Raw genomic sequence first — 27546 nt, forward strand, 5'->3', positions numbered from 1 at the left:
AACCCTGGGACTGTTGTGATTTAACTATACAAAGAAATTCAAAGTGAAATCATTGCATCAAGACATCACTGGACACTTTATTAGATACACCTTTCTTATAATGGGTCAGACCTCCTTTTGCCTTCAGAGCTGCCTTAAATCTTTGCAGCATAGACTCATCAGGGTGCTGCAGCTATGGCGCGGCTGGAGATGGGTGCACATCCATGATGTGAATATTCCTCCACATGTCAGAGGTGTTCGGTTTGATCTGGGGACTGTTGGTGATTTTGAGTGAACACATTGTTATGTTCAAGAAACTATATTCATGTTTCAGAGGATTTGAGCTCACGGTTTGTTATCCTGCTTGACGAGCCAAGACTGGTAAATTGCAGTCATAAAAGGAGGCACAGACAATGTTTTCTATTGTTCAAGTTCAGTGAGCCTGTAGCCTCAGTTTCCTGCTCTTACAGACGCTGCGCTTGGTGTGGTTTTCTGCTGCTGTAGGCCACTTTAAGGTTTGATCAGGTCTTCTGATGACCTGGTTTGTAAATGGTTGTGTGGGGAAAGTTCCAATAGATCAGCAGTTTTTGAAATACTAAGACCAGCCCATCTAACACCATCACCGTGCTTTTCTTTCTCATTCTGATGCTCGCTTTGAATTTCACCAGGTTGTCTCCATCATGTATACGTGCCTAAATACATTGGATTGTTATTCTATGATTCTATGATTAGCTGATTAGATGTTTGTGTTATGGAGAGGTGTACCTAATGAAATGTCCAGTGAGTGTATGTAAAGAAACGTCACCAAATGACAGTCGTCCACCAAATAAACTTTGTTTTAAATACATATTACATTTCATCACATGATGAAGGTGAAAGCCGTATATGGTTGGAACTGTGGGATGTTTCTGATTTCTGAACAACAAGAAAAACGAGTGTTCTTCTACCAGCAGCGACTTGTTCAGCTTGTAGTGGATTAAAAAGATGAAGCATTGAAAGGCAAGAACTAAAGGTACCTCAGATACTTCCTTAAGTATAGCAGTTAGGGTTATTTCTGAGATACAAGCATAGCGCACATTCAGAACTACATTTCCCGTGATCCACTTCGAGGGGACGACCGTAAACAGAAGAAAGCGGAAACAAAAGAGGTTTTTATAAAAACACAAACACGTCCCGGCTGTCGAAGTACTCAGGGAACAAACTACAACCATTGACTTGGCCAGCAATAATCCTACCAACACGAGCGAGGAGTGAGCACGGGAGCGGACTGCGTCAGTTAGCATGGCACTGAAAAGAATACAGAAGGTAAGTTTAACAAGCTAGCATTGGTTGCCAGCTAAAGATAGCACAGCAGAGGCTAACGATAGGATTTATTTTTCGCTAAAGGTGTATTCATACAGAACTTACACTCCCCCCGCTTTGAAACAACTCCGCTCAAACTTCGTCATATTTTTGATAATAATGGGGCCGCTGACATCTCTCCTAACGGACGAAGCAGGCTGACAAATCCAGTTTCATGCTAGCTCGCTAACAAATGACCAAAGAGCGTAGTTAGCTCATTAACTACCCTCTTTGTGCCCTCCATGTTAGCCTGTCTCTGTGTCAGAAGCTGTGTTGTCCAGCTTGTAGTGAGGGCTGGGACTGCGGTGACCAGGGAAGTTTGCACAGAGTTCATTTCGGTTCTCTGTAGTGTGGACTAGTTCACTTCCTTTGTGGACTGTTGAGGGCGCACGGAGAGGACTACCAGTCATAATGGAAAAGTGAAATAACACGTTAGACGAGCTTCTCGAAGGCTTGACAGGACTTATCAAATCAAATCAAATCACTTTTTATTGTCACATCACATGTGCAGGCACACTGGCACAGCACATGCGAGTGAAATTCTTGTGTGCGAGCCCCACAAGCAACAGAGATGTGCAAACACAACAACACAAACGAGCAAAATACAAGAATGGCCAACCTGAAACTAATAAATATATGTACAATATATAATAGTGTATGCATTTCTGGATGTGTATACTAAATATTTTCCTACGTGTGTGTGTGTGTATACACATTTTTACAAATTAAATAGTAAAAAAATAAAATAATAATAATATAATAATAATAATAATAAAATATATAAAATATACAGAGTTGAATATGTGCAAAACAAGTGGCATTTATATACAGTGTGGAGTGCATAATAACTACATACATATAACAGTGATGGTTTCTTTCGGTGGTCCGCACTGTCGAAACAAAGTCACACACAAGCACGCTTGCATTAACGGCCTAGTGGGGACTGTAGCGATACCTGGATGGTATTTGCCATTAATGACGGAAAAGATTTCTGCATTTGCAGCTGATTCACATTAAAACTGCCGTGTCACGTGATGTTCAGTCAAACCTCACAGACTGGTTTGTGTTATGTTGACCAGGAGCTGCAGGACCTGCAGAGAGACCCTCCCGCACAGTGCTCGGCTGGACCAGTGGGGGATGACAGTGAGTTCACATCCTGCATGTCGGCCTTGAGACTCTTCATAGTTCCTAAATGTCATTCTACGTTTTATCTTAACAATCTAAAGCAAAACATAAATAGTTTTCAAGAGGATTTATTTATTTATTTTTTGGTAGGGTCAGTTTTAAAAAAAGAGCGGTGGAAGAACGAGTCAAGTAGATATCAGAAGAAAATGTTTCATTTGGCTAAAGAAGGGTCCTAAAAGATTTACTAGGAAGTTCTGCAGAGACGTCAGACTAGCTTCTAGAAAGCCGGACCTCTGCCGAAGGCTGGAACTCCATCCTGATCGCCTGAAAGTGACTGTATGCCCTATGCTGTTTCACAGTGAGACACCCCAGGACTGGACTGTGTTGCTGTGTCTAGGACCAATTTAAAATTGAATGGACAGCCAGGGGTTCTCCAAAGGGTTAACTATGAGCTCCATAGGTTATCTTTTAACTGGGAAATGGGAGCGACGGCTGTTAGTCACCCTGTAATCAGCCAGTTAGAGTAAGGCTGATGACAAAGCACAGCTGTCTGTCTTTTGTGGACACAGTACACAGTGTGCACTGTGCTCTGTACACACAGCATGTGTAACGTGGTGGATGATGGCCTCTGAACATTGTGTTGGTTGAATGTACAGCTTGCGTTCTTATATGTGCCTCTGTTTTGTTTCTTGCTCCTAGTGTTTCACTGGCAGGCAACAATAATGGGCCCGGTGAGTGTCACGCTAAGCTTGCTTCTTCTCCTCTCATAATGTTTTCTGCACTAAATGCATCAGAAATAATGAGCACTGCTTTATTTATCCCATATTTGGGACATTTCTTTGTTACAGTGTTGAAATTATTCTCATATAGAAAAATAAATAAATATAGACAAATGAGAAGTGGTGCCAACCGGTTTGTTCATCTGGGCTGAAGGTGACGGGAGCGAGCCGACTGATTCCACCTGAATCGTTTCACTGTTGTGTTGACAGAAGTGTTTTTTTGTCAGGGTGACAGTCCGTACCAAGGAGGAGTTTTCTTTCTCACAATTCACTTTCCTACTGACTACCCGTTCAAGCCACCAAAGGTAAGAGCCCCAAGCTTTTCTCCTGCCATGCTGCTAGATCTCCTGTCTCACAGAGCTGACAACTTGCATCACTGTGCCACATTTCATACATACACAGCAGCACATCCACACGGCCGCCTCTTAACCACTTATCCATTTTAAGGTCATACGAGGCAGGAAAGGAAGTGAGATGGTGTGAGGGGCAGAGTACACCCTGGACGGGTCACTAGTCTGTCACACAGCTAGTCTAGGGTCACCAGTTCAGGGTGACTGTGCAAACACACACAGGAAGAAGCACAAACACAGTGTGTTTGGTGGGAAGATTGTATAACCTACCTTACATATTGTACACATGTGTTATTCAGTCAGAGTTACTGGAGGGCGGTGGCGGCCTGCTTGGAAGACAAACTGTTCACTTTTGTCCTGAGACATTTCTGTCCTACTAGGAGTGGTCTCTCCTGGACACGTGTACCAGGCTCACTGGCTGATTTGATAAGTAAATAAGGGTGTGTGTTTTGGAAAAATGTTGCTCACTGCTCCAGCAGAGTTGAGACTGGGAGGATCGGTGGCCCAAAGTAAAGTAAAGTAAAAGTAAAGTAAAGTAAAGTGTGCGTGTTAGTCCCCATAGGGAAATAGTTCCTCTGCATTTAACCCATTCACCCAGTGAAGCAGTGGGCAGCTGCCAGTGCAGCGCCCGGGGAGCAGTGTGTAGGGACGGTACCTTGCTCAGGGGTACCTCAGGGCAGACGTTCAGTGGAGTCGAACCCCCGACCTTCCGATCATGGGGCCACCACTCTACCTACTGAGCTATCCCTGCCCGGTGGCTGCACACCTGAATAAAGCTCTTTAAGCAGGTTTTCCACACATGAACTAATCCTGATGCCAAAAGAAAAGTCTGACAAACAAAAAGACTAAACTTAACCTGGGATAGCAAGTGTGGCTTTTAAATCAAACAGGAAGTGACTGAAGTGCAGGCTTTAAGCTTTCATTTCATTTATTTATTCATTTTCAGGCACAACAAATACCTATATTGAACATAAAATACACAAAACAAAAAACAAAACTTGCCTGAAAAAGGAGTGGGACGAAGAAAACTTATTAAATCCCACCCCTATACTCACTCATCAACAAAAAAAAACAAACTTCCCGCAGCTACGCCCATCATTGCATACAGACCCATCATCAGCCCCGGGCAGATACAAGCATCTAAGCGGCAGCTCGCAACCAACAATTAGAGCCTTCATAACTGAATACAGAATATATAAATTATAAATTGCATTACCACAGGTAACAGGCAGTAATAACTACAAGTAACAGACACACATACATATACATACATATATATCTACACACACAAGTACATATATGTACATACATACGCACACTTTATTTTATTTTTTATTTTTTGGAATCCATACCAGCAATGGTAAGAGGACAGACATTACAGAGCACACTAAAAGCATCATTGAGTATACTGTGACCAGACCAACTGTTTGTAGAGGAATTTAAATCTATGAATATTTTTGCATTGTTTCAGTTGTAAACTCAGACTGTTCCAGATTTTCACACCACATACAGACACACAAAAGCCTTTACGGGTTGTTCGAGTTCTGGGTAATTTGAATTCTCCAAAGCCTCTCACATTATAAACCTTTTCTCGAATTTCAAATCTAGTTTGTAAATTTGCCGGTAAAAGTTTAGTAAAAGCTTTATACAAAATTATGGATGTATTGTAATTAACCAGATCCTGGAATTTAAGTAACTTTGCCTGAAGAAAGAATTTGTGAGTATGATCTAGATAACCAGCCTTGTGAATAATACGCAGTGCTCGTTTCTGTACTGTGTGTTTAATTCAAAAGGTTTAACAAAAGTTTGACATTAACAGGATCCCAGGATGTCTCCTGGTCTCTAACTGCTCTGCTTGTTTGTGTGTCTGTGTGCATGTACGTTTGGCGTCAGGAAATGAACAGCTGCTGTGCTTGAGTTTGTCACTTCATGGTCCACTTACTGTTGAGCCTCTGAAAGTCGAGCCTGTGATTTTCAAACAGATAATGTAACATTGTTGTTCAGCCCACTGAATCAAAGCTGAAAGTCTGCACTGCAAGAAATCCACGACGGTGCCCAGACTCCACACAGCAAGACGTGTTGTGTGTCGCTGTCACGATGTCATGGTGGGTCGTGGACGTTACAGGCTTGGGTTACTTTGGAAACGGTATCCTGCTCTTTCATTGGTAGTTGCTTCAGTCGTCTTGACGATGAGGAAGGTGTCACTCAGGACCTGCTCACTTCAGTTATTCCACTCGCTGAATGTTACTAACGTCATTCATTTTTTTAATCCAGGTAGCATTTACAACAAAGATTTATCACCCAAATATAAACAGCAACGGCAGCATCTGCTTGGACATCCTGCGGTCACAGTGGTCTCCAGCACTGACGGTGTCTAAAGGTAATCAGATGTGTGTGTCGTCTGTATTTTAAAAAGTGACATTATGGATCGTATGATTAGGGCCGAGGAACCTCCCTTTGCTCCCACACAGCGTCACGTCTGCCCCATGTTAACTGAAGTGTGTCGTTTCTACACACTCGACAATGAAACTGTCCTCAGTTCACTGACGGGATCCTTTCACCTGTTTTTTGCAGTTTTATTGTCCATATGTTCATTGCTGTGTGATCCAAACCCAGATGACCCCTTGGTGCCTGACATAGCTCACATCTACAAGAACGACAAAGACAAGTGAATACACACACGCGCGCATGCTAACGTCTTTAGTAAAGCGAGTGTGTCTGATGGTGTCATCGATTTGTGTCTTTTTCTCTTCTCAGATACAACAAACTAGCAAAAGAATGGACCCAGAAGTACGCCATGTGAAGAAGATGAGCACAGCGCAAAAACGACAGGCTGACATTTAGTTTCTTTCTTTTCCCATCTGTTTTTTAAAGTCAACACGCACTGAAATTATAGTACGAACTCATGAAATAATCCTACTTAACTTCCACCAAACTGAACTGTTGTCATCGTTATTAATCCGAGGCCGATAACATCTACATTACTTTGGGGGGTTGTTTTTGTTTTTCCTGAAAAGAAGCCGGACTCGGAGCAGGCCACAGCCTGCCTGTGCGCACTCAGTGGATACTTGGGCATTTTTAACGTTTGGCATGTTATTATTGCACCACGGACGGTTCATTTGTGACATTCATGATTATTACAGATTGTTTTCTTTCCTTTTTAAGTACAAGTATAAAATGAGAGGACAGAAATGCCACCAGATGCCAAACGGGAACAAGCCCACGTCAGCTGTGCTGTGAACGGAGATCAGAAGGGCCGCAGCAGGACGTCTTAGCTCGACTCCTGTGTTACTTTACCTAACAATACTTTTGTGTTCCTTACATTATTACTGTAACTGTTGCTGTGTTGATCCAGTCCAGTTGGACACAGCCAATTAAGGCTAATACTTCATTGGCTGCAGAGAGGAGAGATGATGAGGGACAGCGTGGAGCTGCTGGCTGTGAGCACAGCCAGCTGAGGCTGTGCCTGATGTGTGGTTGTTGTTGGCTGCTTCTTTGTCTGAGCTGATGGTGCTGTGGATCTTTCCAGGTTACTACTGAAATCATTCAGTTAGCTGTTCTGACAGTAAGCAGCAGCATGCTGTTGGACACCGACCTATTAGCATGTGAGCACCGATAGCAGGACAGTCGCGTCATGTCTCCTTCCTGTCTAATTGTCCCTTACAGCCTCTGTAGACGAACCCCTGGTACAGATCACACAGAATGTAATGCACAGTGTGAGACGATGCAGAAGTATTGCAAAGAAATGCAAATCCCTTTTCTGTAATACAGGAAAAAGTCCTGGAAAACTTTGGAGCACGAGCTTCAGGCGGCTCCGTCATCCACCTTTCTGCTTCGCGCATCAGCAGCCAGGAAGAAACACTGAAGGCTGAATGTGAAATATGTATGGCCCTCCAACAGACAACAGTACTGACTGATACTAATGTTCTCTTTGCGTCGTCACTTCATCGATGTGCTGGCTTACGGAGGAGTCTTGATGTCGGTGTAGCAGACCAAGTTGATTGAAATGAAACAATGTACTGTGGCAGTGGTCCTGAAAATGGGAGCGACTTCTTATGTGTTGCTGTTTTCTTCTATTGTTGTTGTTATTATTATTGTTATTATTATTGACAACACCTATATTGTATTCAGTCTGTTTGGAATGATTTTTTCTATTTGAACTCAGATTGGAGTCATCACAGTGTAAAGCTCTCATTAAAATGATGTGCTCTTGTCCCCTGATCGTAGCTGTGACGTTGGATTTCCACAGGTACAACAATCAGGCCTTCAGCCCAGTGAGAAGCTTTTTTACACTGTCCTCATTAAGCTGCACTCCATCGTAACAAAGGCTAAAGACCCTGCTTTTTGTTCCTGTGTAAAGTTTTCTACCTGTGTCTCTGAGGCCCATGTGGCACATTTTGTACTGGATTAAAGAATAGTACCGTTACTATCATGACATGATTGTGTAACTCTGCTTTATGTTGACACGAGCAACACACTTTGTATGTGGTGCTCTTATTGCACTTTGACTGCGCTGTGTGCTGGCAGTGTTACATGAAACTAGAGAATATAGAAGCACAGTCAAACATACTGTGCAAAAGTCTTAAGCCAACATCCGTCTCTTTATATTTTGCTGGGAAACGGGAGAAACTGCACTTTTTCCCCTCCAACTTTATTTCAACAGAAACTTTTAACGAGCATAACACAACACAATGGGTTTTACAATTGTACTGCAAAATGATAACACAGAGGAAGAGTATGTCTAATTAAACAAAAAGGATAGAAATACAGATGCAAAGAGGAAAAACGGGACTGAATAATTCAATAAATTAAAATGTTACAAATATTAATGGTTTTTAAAGCTTTCTTATTGTGAGAGGAACACAGAGTTGTGTTTCTCTCCTGAAAGTGGAGAAGTTACATTTATGTGGTGTTTGATTAATGAGGTGAAAAGCACGACAGTCTCACTAAAGTCACCAAACACGTCCCGGGACTCATTCAGATCAGATGCTGTTAGAGATCAAACGACATGTAAAACCTCAGTAAATGTTTCTATATCGCTCTTATATTTTAACAGGGTTAAATCAACAGCAGCTTAAACCAAATCTCCTTTTGAAACCACACTCGTCATAAACAACCATCGAGCCCTCTGAACACTAGGCGGAAACGGAAGTGACGTACAAGCACACCGCCGTTTCGTCTAAATTCAAAATGAACATCAGATGACTTCAGATGTCTTAAAGTTGTTTTGACCACGTTGTCTTTGAGTCTGTTTGTGCTTTAAAGCTGATTTGCTGCTTTGTTGGAAGTAAAGCTTCAACACAGGAAGTTAAAAAAAACAGTTGACCTTTTCCCACAATCCACCGGGAGAGAGTGAAGGCGCGTTTTGTTGGTAGACAGTTGGTGGTGCGTGTCCGTGGGCTCCCTGGGTTCCAGCGCTATCACAGCGTCGCCTGAGCACAGAGACAACGCGTCTGCTCTTCGCTCCCCTGTTTGCGGACTTTCGCGCTGATTCCCGCCGACATGGCTCCGTACTTGCTGACAGCAGGTGTTAGCCTGCTGGCTAAGTCCTTCAGTGTGCTCTCCTGCACTGGCTCTCTGGCAAGGTAGCTAACCCAGGCGTATGTGTTGCATTAGCTAGCTGCAGAGACTCTGCAGTCTGCTGTGTGAAACTCCCTGAACATCGTGTTTTAGAACAGTGAGTGTTGGTGATGGTAGCATACGTAAGCGTAGCATGAAGCAGCCGTAAATATAAACATGGCCTTCGGTTCTTGGTACTGTTGGTAAACAGAAAAGCAGACATCTTGTAAGAGTTCCCGTTTGCTGTCAGTGCTTTGAAGCTTCGTTAGCTGCTCTGTGCTCTTCATATCCGACAGGAAACGCAGTGTAGCTGCAGCTCACACATAGCAGCGCTGCAGTGTTTGCAGGCGAATGCTGACTGTCTTCTTTCAACGCGGACAGTAAAGTGTCACCCAGTTAGCAGTGTGCTGTGTGAACAAGCACACTGTGCGGTCAGACATGCACTGACAGTCATGATGAGTAGAAATGGGGCGGGGCGATCGTGGCTAAGAGTTGGGAGTTCGCCTTGTAATCGGAAGGTTGCCGGTTCGAGCCCCGGCTCTGACAGTCTCGGTCGTTGTGTCCTTGGGCAAGACACTTCACCCGTTGCCTACTGGTGGTGGTCAGAGGGCCCGGTGGCGCCAGTGTCCGGCAGCCTCGCCTCTGTCAGTGCGCCCCAGGGTGGCTGTGGCTACAATGTAGCTGCCATCACCTGTGTGTGTGACTGTGTGTGTGAATGGGTGGATGACAGGATATGTAAAGCGCTTTGGGGTCCTTAGGGACTAGTAAAGCGCTATATAAATACAGGCCATTTACCAAATGTTCCTCACAGATCTCAGGCATGAGTTAGAGTCCAGCTCTGAACCCTGAAATACTCCATGTGGAATAAAGCGTGATGGAGAGGAGAGAGATGGCTGTTCTCATGTATGTTGCCTCCCTGCAGGTGTACCAGCGTGCTGCCCTCTGCATTCTTCAGCCCAGTGAAGTTTCTGACCTCCGAGGCCCGCTCCCCTCCAAAGAGACCTCTGAACGGATACATGAGATATGTTCAGCAACAGAAGCCGCTCATGGCCAGACAGAACCCAGGTATGCACTGTCACACTGCAGGCTGGTCAGCCTGAATGAGCAGACGTGTAAACATTCAGACAGGAAAAGGTTTGAACCTCGTGTATATGAAAGCAGTTAAATGGCAGTGATGGGCTGAGGCTTTAAGACACTACTCTTTGTATTTTGCTACAGAAAATGAATATAGATGTGGCGATTTATTAAAACGTGCAGTCTACATGGACATAAAGTATATATGGCTGCTTTTACGGACACACTGCACACCATGTGCATATATGCCATTGCTATGGTTAATGGCTCCTTGGCAATCACCCTGTTAGTTTGGAAGTAATGTTTCATGCCTGGTGTATGTAGATGCAATGCTGGTTAATCCCCTGAGCGAGGCCTCTCTGTGCCTGAATACTTCACAGGTCAGAGTTAAAAGTTGAAAATGCTACAGCAAAGGCAGTGAAAATGAATAAGAAATCCAGAAACAGAAAGAAACGAGGGATGGCTTCAGGCGTTTGCAGTCCTTCCGACAACACATACATACATATACATACAGAAATGAATCAAGCACCGGCATGCAGCACAGCGTGGATAAAGATAACACATGGGGCCAGGTTGGCGGCTGGATGGGATGGAAACAGCAGCCATGATGGCGTCCAGAATTTCTCCCACAGTCGTGTTGTAGGTATGACGGTGGTGAAGCAGAGGGGGGAGAGGAGAGCCTGTGCACACTTCTGTGGGCGCATGGAAGTGCATCCATGCTTCCTAAAATATCAGTGAGAAGAATCAGCGGCTCGGCTCCAGCAGCTGGTTGTGATTTGTTGCCGCAGGGTGTTTGGCAGTGAGGAGCACCACAGCACTGACCTGATCAGTCCAAAGAAGAGCACGAGGATTGTCCAGTAACACACAGACCATGTTGTCTAGGGCTGCTCGATTAATCGAATTTTAATCACGATTACGATCTGGGCTTTCAACGATCATTAAAAATGACTGACCGATTATTAGCCCCTCCCTCATTATTCCGCGACACCTTAAAGGCCGGTCCGTGAAAATATTGTCGGGCGCAAAAAAGGTTGGAGACCGCTGATTAAGAGGACCCGAGGGAAGCTCGGAAAGCTAAGCAGAAGTTATTTGGAGAGGAGAGTGACTGCCGCTGGTTGAAAAGAGAGGTAAAAAAGAACTTCAGTGGTGTTGCACACTATTTTATATTATTTTTTAAAGTCATTGTTAACCCTTTAAAGCCGGTCAGAGCAGCACGCTCCGTGTTGTGTAACTATTTTTAAATCCCTTTTTATGCAATTTTTGCAAAGCTATGTGTGGAAGGAAACCGTGACCGAGGACAAGCTGATGGCATCAGATGTAAGTACAACTCCTCCGGTTTCATATGCAAAACAAATTATTGCGCTAGCTTACACGGTTCCGGTTCTACAGGGATTTAAAAATAGTTACACAACATGGAGCGTGCTGCTCTGACCGGCTTTAAAGGGTTAACAATAACAATGTATTGAATAATGACTTTAAAAAAATACTATAAAATAATGTGCAAATGTTTGCAATATAAGAAATAAATGAAAAATGTAAACATCTGTGTTTAGTGAGCTTTGCAGTGTTGCTCTGTGGTGCAGCTACGACACCGTAGCAAAGTTTACACACTGTGTCTACTTGATCCACGTCTGACTGAACCCATAATGTTTCCACACCACTGAAGTTTTTTACCTCTTTTCAACCAACGGCAGTCACTCTCCTCTCCAAATAACTTCTGCTGAGCTTTCCGAGCTTCCCTCGGGTCCTCTCAATTGTTGTGACACGTGTTCGAAATGCAGAGAGGTGCGCTCGATTTGCCACACGGAGCAGCGCGAGAGTAAAGCACGAGGGAGGGGCTAATAATCGGCTCAGTCATTTTTAATGATCGTTGAAAGCCCAGATCGTAATCGAGATTAAAATTCGATTAATTGAGCAGCCCTAGTGTTGTCTTGGACAACAATGGAAAACTAAACTGTGAATTGTGGCTAATTGTCAGAGTCTGGGTGTGTAGAGTAGACCGGGCCCACACTGGCAGATGTTACTTTCAGTGACTTTTTCTAACAACCATGAAAACGAGATTATGAAGATTGTTGTGCTGCACTTTGTTGCCTTTAAAGGCCAAAGTCCCTTTCAGTGCAGAGCTGTAGATGTAACACGGGTGTCTGTCAGCTGCCCGGCTCGGCCCTCTCTCCCAGATCTGTATGAACAGTTTGTGAATGAGCCTGTGTGGCTGCAGCAGCTCTGTGAGACACTCTAGATCAGTCACAGTTTCTCTGTCCTTCCTCTAGTGATGCATTTTTGTTGTCATTAAACATTTCCTCATTATTTTCTTCAGAAATCAAAGCAGTGGATCTGATTAAGACGATTGCCCAGCAGTGGAGATCACTGAGCCCAGAACAGAAACAGGTATCTCATTTCTGTGTGTGTATAAACTGTAGGGGTGCAACAGTTCACCAGATCTATGGTTGGGCCGTAGCATCACGGGTTGTGGTCGTGGACTACACGTCACACACGACAATGTTTAAAGTCGTTTCCTTAAATTCCTCTGAAGTACATTGATAGTCATTCTCTACATCTTAACTAAAAGAATACATTTTCTTGATCGTCATCCAGAACTTTTGGGCCTGTTTAGAATATAAAGCCTGAAGTTTATACTGTATTTATACATTTACTGTGATTCTTCCAAACATTTTCTCATTAAATAAAACAGGAAGATGTGAAGAACATCAAAGGCATAAAGTGAAAAGTAGACTCGAGTGACCTGAGCGGGTCGGCCTTTTCTCACGAGCCGTTGCATCCCTAATAAACTGCTTCGGTAGCTCGTGGCGGGCACGTGCAACTGTGATAAATGAAAATATGCTTCTGTCAGGTTGTGTTTGTCGCACACAGGTAACAATAGCACGGCGTTACCAGCGGTGAAAGTGGAAAAGTCCTCTCTGTTGTGACCCGAGTCTTTTGTTTGGTAGCCGTTTCAGGAAGCTTCTCTCCGGGCCCGGGAACAGTTCAAGGTGGATCTAGAGCGCTATCAAGCCCAGCTGACTCCTGCACAGCTGCAGCAACAAGTCCAGGAGAAAAGGCAGAGGAGGGCCAAGAGGAAGGCCATCCGCAAGAAGAGGGTAAGAAAGACAGAAAGGACCAGAGCAGGCTGGTTTTTATCTCCTGTGCACTCATCGTGGGTTTGCTGGGTTGGTAGTTCAATCCTTAGCTTCTCCTGTTCAAACTCTCTAAGGCACTGAATGTGAACTGTGCAGAGTTTTACTGTGTGTGTGTGTGTGTGTGTGTGTGTGTGTGTGTGCGCACGTGTTTTCCAGGAGTTGACAAACCTGGGGAAGCCCAAACGTCCTCGCTCTCCTTTCAACATCTTCATGTCGGAGCACTTTGAGGAGGCTAAAGGAATTACGTCTCAGGTCAGGAAGTACACGTGCACTGATCCAGGGTCAGTGTGACCCTGATTTAAAAACCTGCAGCAGGTATCAGAGTTTCAGTGTTTGGTGTTTATGCCGGCACGCTGGCGCGGCACAGATGACTAATGATGTGTAGTGAAGTCAGCCGGTGGGACGTTACCCCGGCAGCTTCTCTCCGTCTGTCACGTTTGATGTTTGCTGGGAAGCTTCTCTTGCACTTTACAGTAACACCACGTAACATCAGCTCCTGTAAGATGGTGTGAGGAGCAGGAGGCGCTAGTGTGAGCGGAAAAAAGATTAGCACCAGTACAAATGAGGTCATTTTATATGACGATGGTATGGATGCGTTTTCCATATCAGCAAACACACAGAGCCAGAGTTTCTGACATGAAGTGCACCTGCAGAAACTGGACTAAATGGAAATGCCAGTTTGAGATGGAATACAGATTCAGGTGAAACTGGAGCAGCTGTCAGGGTGCTGATGCAGCACCCTGACAGCTGCTCCAGTCATTTCTCTTGTTCTGTGTTGGTCAGCAGCTAAGCAGACACTGCAGGGTTGTTTTGGCCAATAGTTGCTCCTGTCGTTGTTTCAGGCTAAGATGAAGTCGCTGTTGGAGGACTGGAGGAATCTCTTCAGCCATCAGAAACAGGTCGGCAACACGCACCTTTCATCCTTGTAGCTGGAATGCTAATGAGTGCTGTCGGGTCTTCTGACATTTGTATTTGTGCCACAGGTCTACACACAGCTCGCTGAGGATGACAAGATTCGCTACAAGAATGAGATGAAGTCGTGGGAGGACCACATGGTGGAGATCGGAAGAGAAGACCTGATCCGAGAGCGGACCCTGTCTACCAAGAAGAAACCTGCTGCAAGAGCCAAGAAGGCAACAAAGAAGGTAACAAAGAAGGCTAAAACTGTGAAGAAAGCCACGGGAACGTCAAAACCCTCCAAGAAGACCACAAAAAGCAGATCGGCGAAAACTGTCAGCCCGCCGTCCACCAAGAAGACATAAGACGCGTCCAGAGGAGGTGACAGGAGCTGTGATGGCTCGGGCGGAGCTCGGCCTCGCTTTTCTCTGACTTGAAAGTCAGCTGTCTCAGCTGACAGGACAGAACTTTGATAACCTTCAGACAGATCCGCATCATTGATGTCTCCAGATAAACCGCGATGGCAGCATTTGTAAAAAAGGTACCTGTGAGTTTGAGTCCTTCCCTGTGATGCAGACTCACTCCTCCAGGCTTAGATGGAGTAGTAAAATACCAAGTTTGACTTTAAAAGTGTGAGAGCCAAATGAAGCAAGCCTGTTGGCGTCGGAGCGCTGACGTGTACCGCTGTGGTGTTGACAGGAACAAACGGGTTCCTGTTGCCGTCCTAGAACACCTGCAGGATTAATGTGGGCTGCATTTTTTACTTCAACACATCCACACAAAATCCTGCAACAATGAATGAGTCTGAATGTGTCCTGTAAGGTCCACTGATTCTACCTGAACCTGACATAAATCCATACTTGGTGCTGGTGAGTGTGCAGCTTTAAACGCAGCGCTCCGGGCGGTCCCACATTTCCTCTTGAGATCAGAGCACCGCTGTTCACATGCAAGAAACCTGACTGAATTTTAGTGTCATTACTGTCACGCCTGTTGCTTCAGTAGCAACTTTAACGTGTGTCCGTGACCCTGAATGAAACCAGCTGCTTTACACTCTGTACTCGGCTAACGTCCGGTAACATTTGGTCTGTTCTGTTATTATGAAGAGCATAGTGTAGTACTGATAGCTGCTTTGTGTTGTAGAGTGCACAGGTCTCTGTGCTGCCATGTTCATCCTGCTTTATGTCTTTCCTTGTATGGTGTTCTTTTCCTCAATAAACCTTCGTATACAGTTTTCTTCTACATGGCCTGAAATGATTCTGCATGTGTGCATGAAGCCCCCAGTGTCAGGCAGGATACAACATGTCAGCCGTATGACGACGAGGTGTTTCAGTGATCTGTGTTACTGACTTCACCTTTCAGGGCTTTGTGGTTCTTTGTGTGACACATTCATGCAACATTTGAAGTTTCTGGCTCAAGACATGCGTCGAACAAATGAGGAACGCTGTGACTGACGATGACCTGCTGTCCTGACAGGCTGCTTGTTCTTCAGCTCGTTTCCTGAAACGCTGTTACGTTCGTGGCCGAGGGGTAAATCGAAAGTAAGAGCCAAAACAGCGCTTTTCAAAATGCTATGCAGCCATTTATTGACGTCAGCAGTGAGCAATGCCAAAATAACAAACAAAGCTCTAACGGTCCCCAAGCTTCCCTGTCAAATAAAAGTCAACCAAAAACAGTTTATATAAAGTTTTACTTTGACAAACAGACCTGGGTTCAACAGAAAGGCTTCTCGCTCCGACCAGGCTGCTGCACTGGACTACATACACACATGTACAGTGGACGGGTTACAAATGACCTCATTTACGAAGGTCAATGTCCTAGCACCAGACACAAATCAGCTGATACTAATATACCAGCTGGCCACGTGTTCAGTCAGACACTCAAAGCAACACTCAGTAACAGGCTGTTGGGTGGAGGAGAGAGGGCCAGGTGGTGTCATCTGGTGGTTAAGTACTTGTTGTTGAATCCAACCACTCAGCAGGCACTGGTCCCCATTAAGACACACCCATGTGTCTGAGACCCACAGCCATCCTCTGGTGGGAGGAGTCTGTCACACATCCTGGGTCATTGCAGAAGCTGCTCTTTAAATGGGAAAAACCCTGTGGTGACATTTTTACTACAGCTCAGCATCCAGATACTGTACTGCTGCATCAGGCCTTGTGTCAGCCCGTGTGAGTGACACACTATGACGGTCCTTGTGGTCAGCAGGCTGATGGTTCATGGCCCATTTTACTGCGCTGATATCTTCATCCCAGAGAGGGAAACGTCTGTGTTTTAAAAAGATTCATTTCAAAGACTTCACATGATTTAAACACAGATGCATGTTACCTTGATGGTGACTCTCAGCAGTGTACCCTCAGACTGTTCTTCCCAACACATTTACTGCAGTTTCTCCTCCTACAGTGTCTACGGGTCACCTGCAGGGAGACCCTCAGGGGCCCGGAGGCTGCTGTGATGCAGCTTGGCCCAGTAAAGCCTGGAAGTCCGGAGATAAAACCAATTTGTGATGGACGTTTCCCAGCACCATCATATCTCCAGTCCGCCCATCACACAGACGCACAGACACCAGTTGCTGCAGAAAGAGGGAGAGATGGCGTGTGAATAGGCAGTGACGTAATGAATGGTTGTTTTCCTTCACCGTGGACGCCCGTGTGTTGCTGTCAGTGCTGCTCCTCAGCCTCTGAGCAGATACAGTGGCTTGCTGTATTACGCACACGCCACTTTGCAGTTATTTATTTGTAACACATGTTTGGAATCACGTATGATTTTCGTTCCACTTCTCACGTGTGCACCACTTTGTGTTGGCCTTTCACCTGGAATTCCAATAAAATGTGACAAAATGTGGGAAAGTTCAAGAGAGCCGAACACTTTTGCAAGCCACTGTATGTTCTCTGAATGTGGCAACCTTCTTCAGAAGAAGCATCAAAGGGTGTGTACTGGAAGGTTTCAGATAATAATCAACTGTACTGAAGGACATGAGGTTTGTGAGAAGTATTTTAAATATCAGTGAAATGTTTCCTGTCTTCAGCTTTGACAGTAGGGCCAACGTTCACTAAGAACACCGTGAGACGCCTGAAGCTGATCCTTCCTCGTGTGGCAGCTCGACTGATATCATTCAGCCAAGGCTCGGGGTTTGGTCTAACGTGTAGAGAAGGACGCCCCACCGAGGATGACACAGACTGATCACATCCTTTCAAAAGGGTTGAACTTTGACCCCAGCCACAGAAACAACAACGCTACAGCTGTAGAAGCAGAGCAGCAATGCAAAGCCAGCATCCAACATCAGCATGGACGAGAGGGAGGCACTCACATCACTTAGTAATGACAACAACATTGTGACAAAGCAGAGCAGCAGTTGCAATGCTCTCCATTTGCCCCATATGTGTTTACCTTTTTTTGCACATTGTACACATTATTCTGTTTCTATGTATTTGCTATGATTTGCTATTTGTCAAGTAACATTGCTTCACTCACTATCCCGGGTTTGTTTGTGGAAGCGTTTTGTTGCCGGCAAATCAAACATTCTGCAAATTAAGACAAATACTCAGTTACATGTTTCTTTATACTTTATTATGTTACAGATTAAGTCATTTGTTCATACTTACTCTGTTTGTCTTTTCAGTCTTCATGAGGGTCAGGCGTGGGGAAACGCCCACCTGGCATTTCCTCATTTTAAAGTCCTGATGATGTCACACATGACATCAGCAGATCAAACCAAGTGGAGGGGTTTGTTTTTCCAGAGAGATGCTTCCTTTTGTTTGTGTTAAGGTTTAAAGGGATTTGTTGAATGTTTTTCCTTTCGTTAACACTGCCATTTAGTTGTGTAAATGTGCATATTAGAAGTGTGTAGAGGTTTTGTGTTTTTCGATCATCTGGGTAGAGTTTTAGATCCCTCAGTTGAGTGAGTGGTACTGGCTGGGCAATTGGAAGGAAATTGATGGCCCTATTTAAAGCCAGTCTCTACCAGATGCAGCAGAGAGCAGAGGTGAGCTGTGTCACCAGAGCCATGTTATGTTAATAGAGTTTATTTGGGGAGGAAGTTTTGTTAAGTTACATTAAATTAAGTTCACTGTAAATAAATTGCTCACCTTGGAAACCTGAACTGTCGGCATAGTCTGCTTCCCTACCACCTTCCTTGACGTTCGAGTCTGACTACTTCACAAACATCAACATCCTTCCAGTAGACAAGGGTAGGTGCACAGTTCTGCTAGACCAGAAAGACTAGCAGGAGAAAATCTACTTATGAGCCCCAGGAAGCATTCGGATCAGTATTTAAGGTCTGACCCTCGTCACTGAATGGAGCACAACCTGGGTGTCAACACAGAGCCATGCAGACATACACTCATCCCCCCTCCCCTTCCAAACGCCTCCGATGCTTACGGTGGCTCAAAGGGGAGCAGCACATATGCTGCAGGCCCGGATGTGCTGTCTACACGGCTCTCTCCTTTTACTCATCCCTGTTGCTTGTCATGTGTTTCTATGGTGTATTAAGAGCTTTTCATGTGCTATGCGCTGAGGTGATTTTTTTCTGTTCTCAAACTGACCTCCCTGTTGGAGCTCAGTCTGGGGGGGGGTTCTTTTTCCTCCTTGTCCTTCCTCATGTTGTGCATTTTTCCATTGTTCGGTTCTGGGTCGCTGCTCGTGCTGCTGACCGGCCAGCTACCTACCTGTCTCCCCAATGTGATGTTTGTGTATTGCATGTACGGTCGGCACGGTCAGTCTCTTAATTGCCCCTGGGGGATAAATAAAGTCTTCTGAATCTGAACACCATCCCCACAGAGACAGCAGCAGGGAGGAACATCAGGTCAACAAGGCCCTGAGTAAACGTGGACATCTGTCAAAGCTGGAGGCAGGGCTGCAACAATTCATCAACATCCATGATACTGACTATAAAAACTTGTCGACGTGTCATACGTGTTTTTATAACTGTAATACACTACAGGCAGCTATGGGGCAGTATCACCTATACTGTCTGCCAAGACTGCATTTAATACCAACGAAGAAGAACACAGTGCGACCGGCAAAGCAGGAGGACGGAAGAAAACGGAAACTGAGATTTTAAAAAATGTGAAAGCATTTCACAGAAAGCAAAGTTAAATGCAAACTGTGCAAAGCAGAGCCAGCCGTGCACGGCTGGAGCTGTGACGTCACCATTTCACTTTTGTTAGCTAATGTGACAGTAAACCATTAAGCAGGAGTAGTTACAGTCTCCTAGTCCGCCCCCACCCCAGCATTCATATTGGTGAATGTGAGGAAGGTGGTGCACCTGTTCCAGCTAACATTAACCATAACCATATAGGAGAGTTAGACGTGTACATCCAGGTGGACGAGGTGGGAGACGCTCCCCGACACTTAGCCAAGTCTCTGTTACAAACAGAAAGTAGAGGTCATGGAGGAAGTGGAGGCATTTAGATTTATTCACACGAGATCTCTCATTAACCAGACACTGGCCAAACTGGATGAGCAACCCTCCCCATTCATCCAGAGGACGCCTCACCAGCTCGTGGTCCCCGGTGTCTGCAGCTTTTGGTGTTTGTAACTCACAAATTATACTGCAAAGGTCACATGACTGAAACAATAATAAAAATGTCTAAACCTGCTGTAATACTATGTAAAACTAAAGGTAGTGTCATATTATCCTTTTGTTTATTTGAACTTTTTTTGGTGGGAAATTTGAGCATCATATGTAATCCATGACCACACAGGTCTGACAGATCTGCTTACACTAGTTAATGATTGCAATGCAAAAATAATGTTAGAACACAAACGCGTTACCTGCAGGAAGGAGAATGCAGCTCCCTCTGAGACGTCCATGATGATGTCACCCAGCTTCAGCTCCACCTTTCCTGACTTCCTGATCTGCAGCTTACCCAGAAATCCTTCTGGGAACTGCGAGAGCACAGGACAGCCCTCTTTCACTGCACTCTGAGTGCACACACACACACACACGCACACACACACACTCTTTAGAAGCAGTTACAACAGTCCACTGTGCTTCAGTGAGGCTTGATGATGCAGACCACAGATCACGTGATGGTGTTTCAGGCTGAGTGTTTCCTGTGCAGTGGGTAAAATGCGAAGTCAAAGCCACGCGTGAGATGTTAGGAGCCCTGGTGTCTGAACCTGACTGTGGCTGATTTGGGGATTCTGAATTAGACATCGGTGTGGATGTGCGTGTAACAGCTTGTTGTGTTAGTACTGTTATGAGTTGGTGACCTATGCAGGGAGTACGCTGCAGCTTGTTTATGTTTTTATGGTCTGCAGGGCAGCGTCCTGCTGGGGGTAGCTGCTGCTGCCTTGGAGGGCAGCGCTGGGTCCACAACAATCTTTATGTGGGTAGCACGGATGAAGCGTTGTTTCAGCCGCTTCCAAAACACCTGAGAATGAACGAGGACGTGCAACAAAATCCAAAGGGAGGATTTTAGTCCTGGAATCTGTTCCACAAATCAGTGAATTTCGCCAGCAGCTGCTTTACATAATTTTGTAAAATTAAATTAACATAGCATAACATAAATATCTGTGATGAGAGAGGTGTTCACCGCCTCTGTGCTGCAGGAAACACTTGTACAGCTGTCAGGCAGAAACACTGCTGAGCTCTAGGTTTGACCTCACTGGCACAGCTTAGCTGTTTCTGTCAGCGACCGTTAACTAAGGACGTCTGCAGGAAGAGGACTGCATGCTGTACCACTGTATTAGGCTGGAAGCAGAAGATGCAAACAAAAATGGCCGAGGAGCTTATGGATAGATGCAAACAAAGCTTTCAGGGCTGATGTTAGGAATCACGCTCAAACATCTGGATGGGTCAGTCCTTTAACATGTGTTTATCCCGTCTACTCACTTTTGCTTGAAGATGTGGAGTCCTCTTCACTTCATGCTTGCCCTCCTTTGTTGCAGGCGTCTCTGCTGCAGGCCCAGGAGCCAGGTCGACCTTCGCTCCAGACGCTCTGCCTGGCATGCAGTCGGGCAGCTGCATGAAGAAGAGCTCCTCCCTGCCGGACAGGCTGAGATCCTGCAGCAGTTCTACCAGCGACGGCTGCTCTGATTTAGGCCGCTCGGTCCTGCTGGTCCCTGCACAGGACTGAGGTCTGAACACAGTGGGCCTCTCTGGACCTGCCATCACAACACAGAGTGATCACTACTCACAGACAGACATGCAGGAGCTCAGTGAGGACACTGTCTGTCATCCACCACATCACTCAGTGCAAAGTCAGTGAGCTCTGCTACTCTGCTGCCTGCCTTCATGAAGGCCTCCACCTTCAGCAGCTCTGCAAAGGGTAGCTCATCTTTCCCTCTGCTGCCCACGCAGGTCCCTTCAGCTCCTCCTTTTTTAACTTCCCTTTGCTTTACCCTCATTCATCAGGTCAGCGTGACTATTTAGTGATAACAGATCATAGATCTTCATACATCTACATCTCCTCGTGACTGATCACACCATCTTTGATTAAGAATCATTACTTTCCATTTATCATTCATTGACTGACACATTTCCTGCACGTCTTACCAAACATGGCACATTAACAGTCACGTTATTGTTGAAGTGGAAACAGCAGAGCCTAAACTCTGACGTCAGTGCTGTGACTGAGTGAACTGCTTGTGACGCTGTGCAGCGTGGGAGGTTTTCTCACGTGTCCTGGAGGTCAGAGTGCGACTGCTGGACTGACACAGAGGCAGCTGGATGGGCTTCAGCTTTGCATCATTCCTCAGACCCGGATCATCGATGAACTGTAGGTACAGATGCATAACATTAGTTTCCCAATGGTCAGCTGATTATCAGCTGACTGTCATGAAACACTGCACTCACTCGCAGGCCGACGGTCAGTGGTGCAAACTCTTACAGCATTAAACTGTCTGAACACTGCTCACACACATAAACCTGCTCTGCGGATCAGCTGATAGTGTTACAGACACCTGCTGCCAACAGGGAGGTTGGAGAGTGCCCTCTGGTGGACAAACGATGCAACCTTAACGCTCATAATGTGCTTCCTTGTGTGACGTTTTTTGTTTCCATTTACCGGCCGTTACCAACACATCTGCAAATGTGACCTGCCAATACATCAGGTGAAGCACTGAGGCAAAGGTCCTGCTGACCTGCAGCTGAGGGTCGATCCATAAAGATGAAAAGTGGAGCTCTTTGCATCTGTTGGGTTCTTTTAATCTTTTGGTGTCTGTGACGCACACGACTGCATCGGTGCGCTTTCACTGCACATGCATGAACAGGAGGAGGAGGGGGAGAGTTCATACCCTCACACCTTTTTACTTGTTGTAATATGTCAAAACAATGATTTCCAAGTCAATGTGAACACGTTCCAGAATAAACACGAGAAGTGAGAACAGCTAACGTTTATGGGCTCCTGACTACAGTTTTAATTCATCTTTAAAGCTTCACAGGAACGAAACAGGAAGCACTCACATCATCTCGCTGAAGTTTACTGAGTATCTCATCTTCCTCTTCCTCCTTTGTCTCTTTCTTGAGCAGTTTGCAGACAGGAGAGGTGGCAGACTCCTGCAGGTGTGTAGCACCATGCCAGCCTGTAGGCAGAAGCACTGATTGAGTGCGATGAAGAGGAAATGCAGTCTGGAGAAAGACATCCAACAGAATGAGAAGAGGGCTGTGGGTGTGCACCTGTTTTGCGCACGCTGTCAGCAGGACCCTGTTCAAAGATGGAGTGGGACTGGATGGTCTGAGGCCGCTCCTTCCTCCTCCCTCTGCTCTCTCTCCTCCGCTCATTCCTATCTCTTCTCTCCTTTTTCGGAGCCACGTGGATCTCCTCCTTTAGCCTACAGGTGTTCAGGATCATTAAATGACACAGTGCATACACAGATGAAATTCTCATACTGTCGTCACTCACTCGTCTTTACTCTTCCTCACGGCGTGGACGTTAGGCTCAAAGGTTTTCTGTTGGTACAAACCAGGAGAGAAAAGAAACACGTATGTCCTCATTAGGATTCAAACGAGGTGTGAATGCTTTTCTACTCAACTACATGGATATTATTATGAATTATAAACCTTACTTTTAAAACCTGACCAGGAGTTAACAGGCATCAAAGCAAGAATGTGAGCTGTAGCGCTGACCCTGACCTCTTTCCCTGTTTCTATCAAATCCTGCATTAAAAAAAACAGAAAAACTTCCTTTAACTCCCAAACTGACCAAGCTGCAGTCACTGTCCTGACTGCTACTGTCTGCAAATGTTCACAGTGCTAAGTTAGCATTTAAATAACACCTTTAACATACATGTCTCTGTATTTATATATGTGATATATTTCTATTTCTGCTTACATCCTTTTGTAACTTCTGTCGGTGCTGTGAAACAGAATTTCCCAGAGGAAGCCACCCGAGGGATTAATAAAGTTTCATCTAATCTAATTTAATCTAACTTGTTTCTTCTCTGCCTTCATCTGCTTCACATCCATGGCCCATTCAGAGCCCCTGACGAACCTAACTCACATGTTTTGTATTTACACTGTTGTATACTTGTTGGTTTATCTGGAACTGTGAGCGTGTGATCATGTTTGTACACAAACGAGCAATTTGTTCCAGTATATATAACACAAACATCTCTATATGAGTAAGTAAACACAAACGAATTTTATACAGCAACTGCGTGCAGATACAGAAACACAAATCAGAATGAACAAATGTGTGCAGGGTTGTTATAGCCTGAGTATTAGTGTTACTGTAACACGTGATCAGGGGGCGGGGCTTGGCTGAGTGGACTGTAGGAGAGACACAACATGCCACATGACCACCGAGTCCCCCCATCGTAACACGATAACGCCATCAGATGTCTGCAGAGAAGCCCGTGAACGTGTCAGCAGACTTATGACCCCGGGATTACACTCACGGGACTGTGCTTTATTATTTCCACTTCACGCAAAATAAGCACGCGGCATTATTAACACCGGGGCTGTGCTCGGTTACCTTAGTCTTTTTGAAGCCTCCCCCCAGCGTCAGGTCCCGGGTTCTGAGGGACGTCAGTCTTCCAGGCGGAGGTGGGGAGGTCAGAGTCCTGACCCGGGCCGCGAGTGCTCTCCCCAGCCCAGCCCCGCTGCTCGGGGAGGAGAAGCCGGGAACACTTGCTGCATCCCCGGAGTCGCTCATGTCGCGATACCTGCTGTGCTTCCTCTCAGTATTTTTAATGCGTGTCCGTTCAGCTGTTTCTCACGCAGGTCTGTTAATAAACGACGGCTTTTATTTTGAAAATAGGGCTGTTAAAATCCGGTATTTGTTAGCCGAGCGCCCACAGCTCATGGCCCACTGGTCCCTCGGTGTGCCTCAGAACTAGTTTGTTTCACTGAGGTAACAGTGATCCTTAGCGGGGCTCCTCTAAGCTAAATAGCAGCTCGTTCCCCTCCGTGTTGTTTCCACGCGCCATATCGCAGCAGGAAGTTAATCCAATCTGGTTGCGAACGCAACACCGTCTGCCGCGGTTACTGGGTCGCGGTGATGATAAACAGTGTACTGCGTGCAGATGTCCTCTCAGCCGTAACCGACGGAGTGTCCTGTCGGTGGATGCAAAATAAATCAATTGCAAACAACGGTGCCAACAAAGCACGACGCACTTACTGCACGAAGGCGCTGAAACGGCTGCAACACCGCTTTGCTTTTGCCGCCTGCTGTATTTGTCCCGGTTAAACGGCTCTAATTTCCTTCCGCAGTTCGCTGCTATTGTTCTCAAGCAGCACTACACCGGAGCCACCACAAGATGGCGCTGTCTGCGTAGCCACGAAATGTGACGCATGTCAGTTTCTTTACAGAAGCAGTGGGTCATGGTGCCATTTAGTGAAAGTGGTTAATATATTTTTCACGAGTTATTTTTATAAATATGTTTATATTTATGATATGCTATACAAAAATGACCAGAGATGGTCTTTCCCTCCTTGACTCCGCCCTCAAACCAGCGTCCCTCCCTGTCCAGGATGTTACATCCTCATCACTGAACGAGTGTCCACTGGCCTGTAGGTGTAAATAGGCTGCAGAGTCCTGGCCTGACGAGGTGGCTCTGCTGTGTTGTGCCATCCGCTTAGTCAGAGGTTGTTTGGTTTCCCTGATCTATGAATCCGATACTCCTGACACGTACGGGATCACTACAGGTTTTCTCTTAGGCAGCGGTTGTCCTTCTCTCCTGGATCGGAGCTTTCTTTAGGAGCCTTCCCAGCTTTGACAAAAGTCCAGCTGGGATAACCACAGTTACTCAGGGCCTTCTTGATGTTCTTCTGCCTCCCTGGCTGCTGTGTCAGTGGGGATGGTGTTCGCTCTGTGTGGTAGCGTCCTGATGACGCCCAGTTTGTGCTCCAGTGGATGATGAGAGTCAAACCTTAGATACTGATCCGTATGTGTAGGTTTACGGTACTTTTAGATGTCCCCCATTACTGATGGAAATCTCACAGTCTAAGAAGGCTAACCTGCCACTTTTCATATCCTCCCTGGTGAATTTGATGAGTCGGTCCACCGAGTTAATGTGATCCGTGAATTGTGGTACGTCCTGAGATTTGATTTTCACCCAGGTGTCATCCACTTATCTGAACCAATGACTTGGTGGTGTTCCAGGGTAGGATAGCAAAGCCCTCTTTTCCACTTCTTCCATGTACAAATTGGCCACGATGGGTGAAACTGGGGAGCCCATGGCACACCCATGTTTCTGTCTGTAGAACTGACCCTTGTATGTGAAGTAGGTGGAATGAAGACACAGTTCAAACACACTTGGTCGATGCTGAGAGCGGTCCTGCTGCTGAGGTTGGGGTCATCCTGTAATCTCTTACGAACTACCTCCAACGCTTCTGTGACTGGAATAAGTCAAAATGGGGAGATTACTGTTGTCTCAGGACAAACTACCTTGTTTGCTACACTCTGTGTTTATGAGCTAAAAGCAAAATCATTTCCTTGTAAAACTGATTCTGAAGTATGATTTTACTAACTCAGAGGGTACAGCTGTTATCTCCACATTTCAACCTTTTTCTCCAAATAGAATTACGAATAGAATAATTTTTTCTTAATGTGGACTGATACTCCTTTGAATGAGTGCCGGGGTCCATATGTGGCGGTTGCGGTTCTCCAGCATCAAGCTAACGCTACAATAGTGGAGCAAACATAAAGGGAGAGTTTATCATCTCGTTATATGAGATTGGAAAGCGAACAGAACAGCGTGAACCCACCAAAATAATGACATTTCCTATTTTTGTATTTATAGAATACAATTTATTATCACTTTAAACAGACATAAAAGCATTAAACATATTTTGTTACCTCTCACAGCTTTGTTTGACTCCAGATTTACAGACTATATTTATGCACCAATTGACCACAAAAATTATGCTGCTTCAATCATTCACTAGTGATTTACAAAATTAGTATTAAACATAACTATTTTGGTATTTTAGGAACAGCTAGATTTATAGAAACAGGGACGAGAAATCCTCTTTTAACTACATAATAAAAGCAGAAGCTTAAATGCAAATGTTTGGCTCACCTCACTGTTAAATATTGCATCCCTTTTATACACGGTGTAAGAAATGACAATACTGAACACTAATACAAAACCCCGTTACTGCTGAGAGAGCAGTGAGCACCTCTGAATATTCATCACAGCAGCTACAAAGAAAAGAAAGAGACAAAACAAAGTTACACAAGAGCACAACAGACAATGACACCCAAAAACAACCTCCGCCCCACCTCAAAAAAACAATTGCTTCATGGTATCTTAGGAAAGGTAACCTTTTACACAGATAAGATATGACTTTACAAGACTTGGATAAAACTGGATAATGTACTAGATAATGTCTGATGTCAGGGTTCAAGTCAGCTGATGGCTATCGCTGGGATAGACAGAGATCTTATCTCACCAATATACTGCAGGGACAGCTGAATTCACCTTCAACTTAGCCACCCTAGCAGAATCCAGTCATCTTTATTGCAAACGATTAGTTTTTAGTCCAACAGACAAAAGGCTGAAAATGTTTCCATGTAATAAACGTTAGGCTGTGTTCAGCTTCTGTTCAGACTTCATTAAAATGCAGCTGTTTCATTGTGACTGTACACCGCGGACACCAGAGAAATGTTCTTGTTTCCTTTCAGTCTTAATCACTTGACATTTATCAGTAACAGTAACATGTTAATGTACTAAAGTACTAAAAAGTACTTCATGTTTCACATATAAGTTACTGAGACCCATCTAGTGCTGGATGAACCCTGCTGAACAGAACAAAACGGAGTCATGTGAGCATTTACCTGAAAGACTGCGAGCTTGCTCTCAGTGTTCTGCATCCATCAAAGTGACACAAGCGTTTACTTCAGCAGTGGCAGTAAATAA

At 45.2% G+C, this 27546-nt stretch overlaps 3 protein-coding genes across 4 annotated transcripts; 2 read left to right on the top strand and 1 right to left on the bottom strand.

The window, feature by feature from the left end:
- Positions 1-1059: 1059 nt before the first annotated feature.
- On the top strand, positions 1060-8009 carry ube2d1b (ubiquitin-conjugating enzyme E2D 1b). Its single transcript, XM_085283535.1, has 7 exons — positions 1060-1284; positions 2400-2463; positions 3145-3176; positions 3452-3529; positions 5849-5954; positions 6149-6242; positions 6332-8009. Exons 1-7 carry the CDS (start codon positions 1261-1263, stop codon positions 6375-6377), a joined length of 444 nt encoding a protein of 147 aa, XP_085139661.1. The 5' UTR covers positions 1060-1260; the 3' UTR covers positions 6378-8009.
- Positions 8010-8161: 152 nt separating this feature from the next.
- tfam (transcription factor A, mitochondrial) lies at positions 8162-15472 on the top strand. The gene is made up of 7 exons (XM_085283534.1): positions 8162-9159; positions 10056-10198; positions 12525-12595; positions 13156-13305; positions 13501-13596; positions 14187-14243; positions 14328-15472. The coding sequence occupies exons 1-7, from the start codon at positions 9077-9079 to the stop codon at positions 14604-14606; spliced, it is 879 nt and encodes a 292-aa protein (XP_085139660.1). The 5' UTR covers positions 8162-9076; the 3' UTR covers positions 14607-15472.
- Positions 15473-15909: 437 nt separating this feature from the next.
- Positions 15910-26010, bottom strand: LOC146567869 (DNA-directed RNA polymerase III subunit RPC4). 2 transcript variants are annotated; one of them, XM_085283532.1, is made up of 8 exons: positions 24159-25990; positions 23088-23134; positions 22862-23016; positions 22649-22767; positions 21864-21960; positions 21077-21348; positions 20014-20163; positions 15910-16810 (listed from the first exon to the last, which is right to left on the bottom strand). In XM_085283532.1, the coding sequence occupies exons 1-8, from the start codon at positions 24336-24338 to the stop codon at positions 16670-16672; spliced, it is 1161 nt and encodes a 386-aa protein (XP_085139658.1). In that variant the 5' UTR covers positions 24339-25990; the 3' UTR covers positions 15910-16669. The 2 variants fall into 2 exon arrangements, with proteins under 2 accessions (XP_085139658.1, XP_085139659.1); XM_085283533.1 differs by lacking the exon at positions 15910-16810 and adding an exon at positions 16823-19807 and having other exon boundaries at positions 24159-26010.
- Positions 26011-27546: the final 1536 nt, after the last annotated feature.

Source organism: Mchenga conophoros, linkage group LG8, assembly GCF_057382185.1.
Source record: "Mchenga conophoros isolate Kocher_MC1m ecotype Shallow Benthic linkage group LG8, M_conophoros_male_GT1.1, whole genome shotgun sequence".
In the NCBI taxonomy this organism is placed as follows: Eukaryota; Metazoa; Chordata; class Actinopteri; order Cichliformes; family Cichlidae; genus Mchenga; species Mchenga conophoros.

Coding starts and splice junctions, on each gene's coding strand:
- ube2d1b (XM_085283535.1), top strand. CDS start 1,261: ATGGCACTGAAAAGAATACAGAAG. Junction 3,530..5,848: donor ACCCGTTCAAGCCACCAAAG/GTAAGAGCCCCA, acceptor TTTTTAATCCAG/GTAGCATTTACAACAAAGAT. Junction 6,243..6,331: donor TACAAGAACGACAAAGACAA/GTGAATACACAC, acceptor TTCTCTTCTCAG/ATACAACAAACTAGCAAAAG.
- tfam (XM_085283534.1), top strand. CDS start 9,077: ATGGCTCCGTACTTGCTGACAGCAGGTGTTAGCCTGCTGGCTAAGTCC. Junction 9,160..10,055: donor TGCACTGGCTCTCTGGCAAG/GTAGCTAACCCA, acceptor GCCTCCCTGCAG/GTGTACCAGCGTGCTGCCCT. Junction 13,597..14,186: donor CTAAAGGAATTACGTCTCAG/GTCAGGAAGTAC, acceptor TCGTTGTTTCAG/GCTAAGATGAAGTCGCTGTT.
- LOC146567869 (XM_085283533.1), bottom strand. CDS start 24,338: ATGAGCGACTCCGGGGATGCAGCAAGTGTTCCCGGCTTCTCCTCCCCG. Junction 23,017..23,087: donor GTGAGGAAGAGTAAAGACGA/GTGAGTGACGAC, acceptor GAACACCTGTAG/GCTAAAGGAGGAGATCCACG. Junction 19,808..20,013: donor CTGCATTCTCCTTCCTGCAG/GTAACGCGTTTG, acceptor TTATTGTTTCAG/TCATGTGACCTTTGCAGTAT.